The sequence below is a fragment of the Palaemon carinicauda genome, chromosome 11 (assembly GCF_036898095.1).
Source record: "Palaemon carinicauda isolate YSFRI2023 chromosome 11, ASM3689809v2, whole genome shotgun sequence".
NCBI classification, from domain to species: Eukaryota; Metazoa; Arthropoda; class Malacostraca; order Decapoda; family Palaemonidae; genus Palaemon; species Palaemon carinicauda.
This window is the reverse complement of record NC_090735.1, coordinates 139,349,713-139,362,212: the sequence shown is the minus strand read 5'-3', so window position 1 is coordinate 139,362,212 and position 12,500 is coordinate 139,349,713. Positions and strand designations below refer to the sequence as shown.

General features: G+C 32.4%; 1 protein-coding gene across 1 annotated transcript in view; it reads left to right on the top strand.

Moving 5' to 3' along the window:
- LOC137649500 (glutamate receptor ionotropic, delta-2-like) overlaps positions 1–12,500 on the top strand; it is a 20,941-nt gene that overhangs the window by 2,638 nt on the left and 5,803 nt on the right. The window contains exons 4-9 of the mRNA XM_068382484.1: positions 74–264; positions 1,175–1,402; positions 1,998–2,125; positions 6,112–6,233; positions 9,311–9,539; positions 11,916–12,061. Of these exons, the coding sequence (XP_068238585.1) occupies positions 74–264; positions 1,175–1,402; positions 1,998–2,125; positions 6,112–6,233; positions 9,311–9,539; positions 11,916–12,061 (1,044 nt within the window). The remainder of the gene's footprint in view (positions 1–73; positions 265–1,174; positions 1,403–1,997; positions 2,126–6,111; positions 6,234–9,310; positions 9,540–11,915; positions 12,062–12,500) is intronic.

The window sequence follows — 12,500 nt, the reverse complement described above, 5'->3', positions numbered from 1 at the left end:
ATAGTCTATGATTTATATTTGCATTACAGTTTCAAGTCATATTGCACTGTTTAAAGCTTGCCAATATCACCAGATGAGGATGGCGATACTGAAGACTCACCTGACCAGATGGATTCTGCTAATGGAGGGAAGCGACGCCGAAAACAGTGTTGTCAGACTTCAAGAGTTTGTCAACGAAGGAACTCAAATTGTTATTTTTGTCAAGACCTCTGATGGACACATGGCTCATTTTCTTCCCTATGTTGACCTATACGGCGTTACACAGTAAGTATGATGAACCACAGAGGCCAGTTCTCTTGTATTAAAGTTCTCATCGCAATTATCCACAATTCTTACATATTCTGCCTCAGTACCCGAGGGCCGAGTTGTTCTTTTCGATTAAGAAGAAAAGGCTTACAGAAGTCATTTTATAGTTTATATATCAAATATCTGTTTTATGTTGTTAATGTTTTTAAGATATTTTTTTCTTCATTTTTCATTATTTCTTATATCGTTTATTTATTTCCTTATTTCCTTTCCTTACTGGGCTATTTCGTCCCTGTTGGAGCCCTTGGGCTTGTGGCATCTTGCTTTTCCAACTAGGGTTGTAGCTTAGCTAATAATAATAATAATAATAATAATAGATAGATAGATAGATAGATAGAGGTTCCAAGCAGACCTCTTATTTCCTTTATAACTGGCCACCTCTTCATATCCTTCTTGTAGAAAAACGGCATAACACATCGTAAAATAACTATGTAAGAAATTAGATGATTAATCAGCATGCTATAAATTGATAGGCAGAAGATGTGTTTTGAAATCAAATCAATATGATCATAAACATTGGCATTTCTTTTAGCTGTGACCCCCACTAACAGACCCATGAGATGATATTTTCCCCCAATATAATCATGACATTTGCTTCATAAAAGATGATCACATTTTCATTTTGAAAGGGAACAGTTAGATTGTAATTTCATCACCTAACTATGACCTCGTCATTCCACAGTGAAAGATTTGATGATGCACATAGTTGAAGGCAAATACGCTGTGATGATATTATTGTGGAGCTAAATCATAAAAAAAAAAAAAAAAAAAAAAAAAAAAAAAAAAACATTTACTGTAATGTTGACAAGGAAGAAAACGTCCAGCGTGTACGAGAGAAAGGAAAATACAAACGGTTTCATTCTTACAGATTCATTGACAAAGGCAACTGGAAAAGTACGGAGGAGTTAAAGGAGATAGTTTTCAAAGACCCGCAGCAGAAGCCTTACGACCTGAGTGGACGCAAATTTAAGATGGGCGTCAAAGAGAGCTACCTTTTGATCAAACTGGGCAGAAAATTTCCGGATGGGAGCGTCGAGTTATTATCAGGCATGGACGTAGCTTTTATAAACATGGTTACTTCAGCACTGAATATTACGTAAGTGATTCCTGATTTACTATTTATCTTTCATCATGCAGCCTGCTTTAAGTGTTTAAAACTCAACCCCCGTTTATGTTACTATGTCACACTCTTGCTGCCCTGAGCTGGGTTTCATACTGTCGTGTCACTGGTGGTCAGAATATATTGCGGTATACAATCATATTATCCCCGAGACTTGGAATGATGGAGGTAAAAGTCCTGATTTTTTTTTTTTTTTTTTTTTTTTTTTTTTTTTTTTTTTTTTTTTTTTTTTTTTTTTTTTTTTTGCTATTCTAAGGCTAGGCTGATAGGCCTTCTTCTGTTGACTTATATACCTCCATCAAATCTTAGTTTTTCTTTTCATATGATAATGCATTTTAGAATTTGACTATGTTATTTTTTTCCATTTGTACTAATTTCCATGCCAGTGTTGGTTTTGTGAACTAAAATGTCTTTCCTTGTGATGGTCTTCAATGAGTGTAAATAACTAATTTATATATAAACCAATCTGGTGACAGTAAAAATTTTTACTGCAAATAACGCACTCATATGTGCATGATTGCACGCCATAATTTGCCTTTTTTTCATTTCCTTTTATAATCTTTACTCGTAGATACAAAGCATACATCCCAAAAGACGATGTGTGGGGAGATGGTCTTCCCAATGGGACTGCAACAGGACTCATTGGAATGGTAGCTAAGCGGGAGGTTGCGTTTGGTATTTCTGTATTGTCCATTTCAGGTAAGTTTTCTTTGAACCTGTTGCCGAGGTTAAGACAATGGCTTTAGAAATATCTTGCTTATCACTTTGGCATACACTGTTGAAAATTTGTTTTAAAATGACGGTAAATATCTGGCAACATATATTCCAGGATTTTTACCGTTTTAAAAACGGAAATATTGACGTAAATTACTGATATTACGGTCACCAACCCTTTAAAGGTGATAACAAAGTAAGGTAAAATTACGGTCGCCCGTTTTTTATTGAAATACGGTTAAGGACGGTATATTTTTCAATGAGAATTTCCGATTAAAATTACGATTTGTTCTAACAGTGTACTTTTTATGGTTCTTTTCATGTTCGCCTCAGGTTAGTACATGTAAATAGATAAGATCTTAGATTTTGTGAGCTTATGTGCCGAGATATATACCAAGGAAATTAGATGAGGGATCTGTGTTAAACCCGACAAGTAAAGTCCAGCTGCAAAACACCTATTATTTTCGAAAAGGATATTTTTGTTACATTTCCTATCGCCTCTAAAGATGCGAAAATAACCATTAACGTTTTCATTTATGGCTTCAAATTTCTATCATAAACTCAATTATTTTTTATTTCACATACATGAGCACTAACACACCTTTCTGGTACAGCTTCAGGAATATAAATGGCGAGCTTACACTCGAATTTTCCCTTATTAAATTAACTCGTTAATGGCTCCAATGTTTGAAACATATCTCTGCCTCTCACAACCTGAAGGAATATGCAATCTTTTTCATGATGTATTTGAAATTATCAGTATGCCTAATTACTGTTTTACCAACGCTGAAATTTATAGATCAGCCAAGTTCTCTGTTCTTTTATTGTAATTTATGCAGAAGAGGGTCTTTTTCACTTATTCGAGAACTGGTTATACTACTCCTGAATGTAGACGTGGGCCTGCTGAATCCCTTAATAGAGATCTAGCTAAAATTAGTGCATGGTGCAAATTATGGGGTATAAACTTGAACCCTAACAAAACTCAAAGTATGATTGTAAGTAGGTCGAGGACAGTGACTCATGAACATCCGGATCTCTGTATTGATAACGTTTCTTTAATAATATACAAGTCCTTTAAAATTCTGGATATAGTTTGTTATTTTTTTCGGGGATCCATTTGCTTTTGATGCCTTCTTTCTATACGCAAATCCCTAGATTATCGTTAAAATTCGTGTGATAGGTCTTGATTTTAGTCCTGGTTTCGACAACGTAATTCATGATGACCCACTTTTCAAATATAGATACCTGGGAATTAGGAGAAAACTTCTGTGTATTTCAATTGATTTTTCTAACCAATAGATGACGAAAGGTTGTAGTTACTATAAGCACTATTTACTATAGGCACTAATCGGGTAGTTGAATCAGTAGAACTTCAAAAGTTCAAACTCGCAGCAAATGTTTTTATGTTGAACAGATTGACATAAGTTTTTTATTGTTTCCATATGACATATATGTTTTGACGTTGTTACTGTTTATAGAATGATTTATTGTTAATTTGCTCTCATCATTTATTTATTTCCTTATTTCCTTTCCTCACTGGGCTATTTTCCCCTGTTGGAGCCCTTGGGCTTATAGCATCTTGTTTTTCCAACAAGGGTTGTAGTTTGGCTAGTAATAATAATAATAATAATAATAATAGTGTCTACAATAATATAATCCCTGAAGATCCGTAGGATAGTGTTCGTGGACAATAGATTTTTATACGGTTTACACATAATTGGTCGTTTAGCCTTGAAAACAAATATGTTGCTTTAGCATATGATGTCGCGCTCTGTTTATCAATCCCACGCTGTTTGCTGATTTAATGCCAGCAGTTGCTAGATTATGTAGTGATCTGTTTAAGAATGAGTAGAATTGTTGAAATTGCAGAATTTCAAACTCATTACAAACTATTTTTTATTGAATATGATCACTTGAATTTTATTTCATATTTTATTTAACTTTATTTTATTCCGTTTTTATTCCTGTTGTGATTTTCGCCAACTTTCTTGGGAACGTTATATTTTGATAGGCGTATGTTTGTATGCCTGTTTGTGTGTTTGTGATTCGCAGAACTCAAAAACTATTTGACCGAACCTCATGAAATTTTGTAAGATGATTGGTTATGATCCTAGGACAATTTGAAGAGATTTTGTAAGTGATTGAGTCAAAGGTAAATGTCACGAAAAAGTTAAAATCGTCTTTTTGCTATATCGTGGTTAATTTTTCTTTATCAAATTTGCATGAAACTATACTCAATTTTTTTTAATGAAGCGTATTTGTACCGAAAAGCAGCGGTATCCTTTTAGCTCGGAAAAGTTTCTGCTATCTGATTGGTTAGAATTGTCTTGTCCAACCAATCAGCGATCAGGAAAATTTTACGAGCTAAAAGGTCACCCCTGCGAGTCGGTGTAAATCTGCCTCACTAAAAAGAATTGACTATAGTGTCCAAATATGCATCATTCAATTGCTTATCATTTGATACAAAACATGATATAGGCAAAGGTATGGGCTCTACCGAGTGCCCGCGCTAGTTCGTACGTAGTTTAGTCTTTACTTCTCTATTATCTATTTTTCACATTTAAGCCCTTTGGCTTATGGCATTCTACTTCATTAACAAAGTTGTAGCATGGCTAGTGTATATTAGTGCATGTACACATGCCGCGTGGAGGAATGGCTTCCGAAGGTGTTACTCTTTAGCTAAATTCCTTGCTTGATTATTATTATTATTATTATTATTATTATTATTATTATTATTATTATTATTATTATTATCATTATTATTATTATTATTATTGTTGTTGTTGTTGTTGTTGTTGTTGTTGTTATAAGCTAAGCCACAACCATAATTGGAAAAGCAGGATGCTATAAGCCCAAGGGCTCCAACGGGGAATAATAGCCCAGTGAGGGAAAGAAACAAGGAAGTAGATAAAATACAAGACAAGTAATGAACAATCAAAATAGAATATTTTAAAAATTGTAACAAAATTAAATCAGATATTTCCTATATAATCTATAAAACTTCAGAAAAAAATAAGAGGAACAGAAATTAGATAGAATAATGTGTCCGAGTGTACCCTCAAGCAAGAGAATTCTAACCCAAGACAGAGGAAAGCCATGGTACAGATGCTCTGGCACTACCCAAGACTAGAGAACAATGGTTTGATTTTGGAGTGTCCTTCTCCTAGAACAGCTCCCTACCATAGCTAAACAGTCTCTTCTACCCTTCCCAAGAGGAAAGTAACCACTGAACAATTACATTGCAGTTGTTAACCCTTGAGCGAAGAAAAATTGTTTAGTAAACTATGTAGTAAGGTGTATAGGTGTATGAGGACAGAGGAGAGTGTGGAAAAAAAAATAGGCCAGACTATTCGGCGTAAGTGTAGGCAAAGAAAAAATGAGCCGTAATCAGAGAGAGGGGTCCAATGTAGTAATGTCTTGCTATTCAAAGTACCCAGTAACTCTCTAGCGGTAGTAAATAGATATTCAAACACCTTAGGTCGTAGGTTGGCCAAGGCATCAGCCATCTGTCGAGATACTGCCACGAGAGAGTATTATACTGGGGCCTTCTCTGCTTAAGGTTAATTTTTTTTTCCTTTCCCTATACATACATCGAATAGTCTGGCCTATTCTTTACACATTTTCATCTTTCCTCATACACATGACATCCCTAAGATAACCAATCAAGGTGTCAACTACTGCACTGTAATTCTTCAGTGGCTAGTATCAACATGGTAAGGGTAAAAAGTTTCTTTAGCTATGGTAAGCAGCTCTTCCAGAAGGACACTCCAAACTAAAAACATTGTTCTTTAGTCTAAGGTAGTGTCACTGATCACCAGCTATGTAAATTACCTTTAACCCCTCAAACACAAGCAAATGTTGTCCCTGTATATGTTTGTACAGTATATTAGCGGTAAAATAACCATAGTAAAGAAAGTATTATAAATTAATTTTCTTAGACTGATTGCTATATTTTGCCTTTATTTCCACAGATAGTAGACTGCGAGTTGTGGACTTCACTTGTCCTTACTCCAGTGGAAGGTACGTGTTGATGTCGAGATCTCCAAAGCAAAAGAACAGAGCGCTTGCAGTCCTCAGTCCGTTCCAGCTCCAGGTGCGACGCTAGTTTTTCCTATGGTCTTTATATGAATTATTTCTTTCTTTTGTTTTGTAATACAATGAGTTTTCTTTTACTCCTGATAATTGCAATACAGATTTCATTGCCCAATTAGCTAATCGATAAGAATGTATATAGGTATATAGAAAATATAAGCACTTTTAAAGACGACGTCCACAAATTTATTACAACTTTAAAACTTAAGCATAGGCCTAATTACATTGTACTTTATTCATTTTCTGTAATTTTGTATCACTATAATTAAGACCAATGCCTCATCCACCATGACTAGATCCAAGGATTTTAACCGATACATACACCTCAATACCAGTTTAGTACTTTCTTTGTATCTACTTATTTTCCGCTATAGATACCTGAACTATAAGATAGCTTTCCCAAACTTTTCATTAGCCTTCGTCATTTTTTCCTTGAACACCTTAAGGCAATCAATTCCTTCTTTTACACCATCGTGGTTCCTCTGATCACAACAGAGATCAGTTCCTAAGACATGTTGGTACTCAGGTATTGATGTGTTTGATCTCTTGTAGACCGACGAGGAAACACTAAGAAGATATTTCTTTAATAAGAGGTTACTGTACAACTGATGGCAAAACAAAGACTAAGAATATTTGTTCCATAGTCAGAAGAGATATATTTACAAAGAACTCTCACTTGTGTATTTACATACGTAGTCAGTTACCCTTACAATACAATTCTTTACCAACCCATTATATAACAGGTAAACAAGTAACAAATATAGACATTTGGAGATCCTTTTTCATGTTTACTTTTTTCATTTTAGGCGGTCAGATTCTGTACTTTGCCACAAACTGCGACGTGGAGCTGGTGTAGGCAAATTTCCCTGTAACCTCTCTACATCTGTTGGTTTAATATTATGAATATTAATTGCATTAAACTTTAACCATATCGTGGGAAAAAAAATATTTCAGGAACTTTTGGATTCTCCACAAAATACGCTCACTGCCCATTTTTATGAGATAATCTCACCTGGATTCAATGTCAACAACAACACCTGGGCGAATATCAGCATAATGAACCATTTTCAAATGAGGATGTTGTCTGTCAGTACTATTGTTGCTTTACTTACTTTCGCAAATATTCGATCTTGACATTACATTCTACTACTTTCTTTTGTCACTTCGGCAAATGAGCGACAGTGCTACAATCAAAGATCTGTGGGGATTACCGAATAAAACTTGAGCTATTGACCTGTCATCAGTTCGTAGTGTATCTCTAAATTCCAACATTCCAGAGGCAAATTTGATACGCATTCCTAGCAGCAGTCATTATCAGCTTCTTGGTCATTTTTCCAGATGATTCTCCGTGTCCGTTTGTCTTCGGATTATATGGCAAAGTAATGCGATGTTCTACTCTCAAATGTCGAAGCGACTCATCTATGCTTAATACATTAGTATAATCATAATCTAGAGTATAAAAATACGCTTTATGACATAAAAAAAAAAGAGAAAAAAGCACACGGAGGACAAATTATCAAATATAAAATGATGAAATATAAGTGACAAAAATTGATGCAAATCCTTTATGGCAACTTTATATATATATATATATATATATATATATATATATATATATATATATATATATATATATATATATATATATATATATATATATATATATATATATATATGTGTGTGTGTGTGTGTGTGTGTGTATATATATATATATATATATATATATATATATATATATATATATATATATATATATATATATATATATATATATATAATTTTTAAGGTTTTCACTTCTAGCAAGCTTAAATTTAATAATGAAGAAGATTCCGTTAACCAACGTTTCGGGAAACCATTCCCATCATCAGGGCTACATAAAACACGAAATTACATTTACATTAGAAATTAATCAGATATTACAATTTCTGCTTAAAAGCGCTTTCGTAGTAACGTAAAATTTAAGAATATTTAGTAAAACTAATAGTAAAATAACTAAGATATATAACATAAATAACTGGTGACTGATTGGGGTCCTTTAAAACTGAAACACTAGTAAAAACATTTATGATAAAAACAGGAATGTCAAAGCAATCTTTAATGAGGTCCTATACAATTGAAACACTGGTGAAAACACGTATGATAGAAATAGTAATACCAGCGTAATATTTGCATAGATACATGAGTGGTTAGACTTACTTTCAAAAGATGTGGTTTAAAAACTGTTAGATTTTTTGAGAAAAAAATATCGAAGGTAATGCTATAAGTACTAAGAAACAAGAAAAGCAAAACAGATCAACAAGGGAAGGAGAGGAGTTGGTAGTAAGCAGTTAGGCAATAATTATGTGATGGTGTGGAGGTAGTTTGATTGTTTATGGAAGGTTACAGTTTCTTGATGTAGAGAGATTCTAAAGAGCGAAAGGTAGTCCGATGTTTGGGAGAGGATTTCGAAATGTATGTACTGAATACGGGTTTTACATGAATTTGAATGATTCTTTATGGATGAAAAATCTTTTGATTTTAATATGGAACCAGTGCGATGACTGACATCCCTATGGGAATCGATCCGGACCGTAGGGTAGATCGGGTATCGTTTCCAAAATTACATTTTGGACATATATATATATATATATATATATATATATATATATATATATATATATATATATATATATATATATATATATATATATGAAGTTTGTTTAGAAATCTAGTCCTCTTTTATAGACTTGAGCAGCAACCCTTTATTTCCATATTTTGAACTTCTACCACACGCCATTGTAAGGTCCTAATTGTCCTTTGATAGCCTTTAAAGAAGCACAAATCAAATTCTACCTTTTGTTTTTGTTTTCAGAGCTCTAGGGTGTTGGTTCTCTTTTACACTTCTATATGTAAACAAGTTCATAAGTAATCATTTATTCATCGTTATTGCTATTACTAATTTTGACAGTAGATTTGGATAAAATATGAAACTATCCTCTTTTGTAGTGGGAGAAGAAGACTAAATATATGCATCTACTTTTTTGTATCATTTTACAATATATCTCTGTTAAATGTTAACATTTGATTTCCCCTAAACAGGTTTGGGTTTGTATTACTTCTGCTGTTTTGCTCATGGGACCCGTCGTATACTCGATTGCGTATCTAGTAAATAAGTACGTGGCAAATAATGGCGAGGAGATTGATTTTCTGTGGTTTCACTTCAACATGTTTCGAAATATTGTCAATCAGGGTAACCTTATTGAGGACAAATCTTTTCAAGTCAGAGTCGTTCTTGCATTCTGGTTTCTCTTCTGCGTCATAAATGCAGGTATTTTTAATGTAGATTGTACTATATTGTAAAACAAAATACTCTTCTGCATAAATACAGGTAACTCTTTAGTGTAGATTGCACTATATTGAAATACAAAATACTACAGTTTACTTGCTACTCAATAAGATTGGCAGAATAAATAACGAGTAGACTGCCATAAAACTCAGAAAAACTTGACAATGATGAATAAACTTTAAAGATTAATATTTCACTTAAGAATATCCATGACATATTCATATTTGCAAAATATAATATATATCTCTTTAATACCTAACTTGACCTCAGAAATGTGAGAACTTTAGATTGAACAGTACAGAGTAAGGACTAGTACCGATATATAACAGAAAATACTTTTAATCAGTTAGTTACTATATTACATAGTAAGGACTGTTCCCAATATATAATGAAAGTACTTTTAATTCATGAGATTTTCTATATTACTGTATATAGTAAGGACCATTTCCAATATATATAAAAAATACTTTTAATTTGATAGGTTTGCTATATTACAAAATAAGGAGTGTTACCAATATATAATAAAAATACTTTTAATTTGATAGGTTTTCTATATTACATAGCAAGGACTGCTCCCAACATATAACAAAAATACTTTTAATTTGATAGGTTTGCTATATTACATAGTAAGGAGTGTTACCAATATATGATAAAAATACTTTTAATTTGATAGGTTTGCTATATTACATAGTAAGCAGTGTTACCAATATATGATAAAAATACTTTTAATTTGATAGGTTTGCTATATTACATAGTAAGGACTGTTCCCAACATATAACAAAAATTATTCCATCATAATAGGTCTGCTATATTACATAGCAAGGACTGCTCCCAACATATAACAAAAATACTTTTAATTTGATAGGTTTGCTATATTACATAGTAAGGAGTGTTACCAATATATGATAAAAATACTTTTAATTTGATAGGTTTGCTATATTACATAGTAAGCAGTGTTACCAATATATGATAAAAAATACTTTTAATTTGATAGGTTTGCTATATTACATAGTAAGGACTGTTCCCAACATATAACAAAAATTATTCCATCATAATAGGTCTGCTATATTACATAGCAAGGACTGCTCCCAACATATAACAAAAATACTTTTAATTTGATAGGTTTGCTATATTACATAGTAAGGACTGTTCCCAATATATAACGAAAATACTTTTAATTCGCTAGATTTACTATATCACATCAAAGATCTAACATGATTAACACAATAACGGGCGGCTACAAATACTACAGGAGTCAGTAATCAGTTTATACTATAGTCATTTTTTTTAGTGAGGCAGAATTGCGCCGACTCGCCAAGGTACCCTTTTAGCTCGGAAAAGTTTTCTGATAGCTGATTGGTCGGACAAATATACTTCCGACCAATCAGCAATCAGGGAACTTTTCCGAGCTAAAAGAGCACCCCTGCGAGTCGGTGTAAATCTGCCTCACTAAAATGAATTGACTTTAATTGATCACATTTTGTCAGCATGCAAAGTGAAATGCAACGGTGAAAACACTACCTTGATGGTGTCTCAGCATTCCTGTATTGGTGAAAATCAATTTTGCTATGATGTGAGCACAGTGTGACATGACATTAATGAACAACAGCATAGTCACGATAGTGAAATGAAGAACATCTCAGTGATTACCAAGACTAGATCAAAATAAAAACTATGACATTGTTTTTCTGCCCTCAAACTGTAGAACTTGAAAAGTTCAAACTTGCAGCAACTGTTTTTATGTTGAACAGGCTAAAATAAGTCTCTTTTTATAGTATATATATATTATATATATATATATATATATATATATATATATATATATGTGTGTGTGTGTGTGTGTGTGTGTGTGTGTGTGTATATTTATACATATATATATATATATATATATATATATATATATATATATATATATATATATATATATATATATATATATATATGAAAGATCTGTTTTTATGTTGTTGCCATTTTTAAAATATTTTAATTGTTCATTGCTTCTCAGATAGTTCATTTATTTCCTTTCCTAACTGGGCATTTTTTTCACTCATGGAGCCCTTGGTCTTATAGCATCCTGCTTTTCCAACTAGGATTGTAGCTTAGCTAATAATAATAATAATAATAATAATAATAATAATAATAATAATAATAATAATAATAATAATAATAATAATAATAATAATAATAATAATAAAAGTAATTTTAATAATAACAATTGAGTGCAAAATAAAAGAATGTCATGAAATGGAATTTGACATATCCCAGCACTATTTAATGTTAATTCACATGAGGTATTTCACAATTTGAACATTTGAAGGAATGTTCAACCCCAAAAAAAATTATTTCTTCTCTTTGCAGCTTTATACTCAGGAATGTTAACAGCCACCTTGGCCATTCCAGCCTACGAGACTCCCATAGATTCCTTACAGGATCTCCCCAGAGCCACCAAGGAAGGATTTACCATAGGAACCTTGGGAGGGAGTAATTATGAATTTATATTTAAGGTAAATATCTTTATAAATATCTCATTTCAAATCCATGAAAGAAATAGCCTGTGAGACTTACCAAAGAAGTTTTAATCGTTTGTATATTAAAGATCTACTTTGTTGTTGTTATTGTTCTCAATGTATTTTATTTTAATTGTTCATTAATGCTCTGGTAGTTTTTTGTTTTTCTATTTCCTTGTTTCCTTTCCTTCCTGGGCTATATTTCCCTGTTAGAGCCCTTGGGCTCATAGCATCCTACTTTTCGAATTAAGGTTGTAGCTGAGCTAATAATAATAATAATAATAATAATAATAATAATAATAATAATAATAATAATAATAATAATGATAATAATAATTAACAGATTTTGTTAATCTACTGCTGCTACTATGGCTCCGTTCAGCAGCAGCAGTACTGTGCATGGTGTTATACTTCTAGCGTTTACCATGAAAAGTGT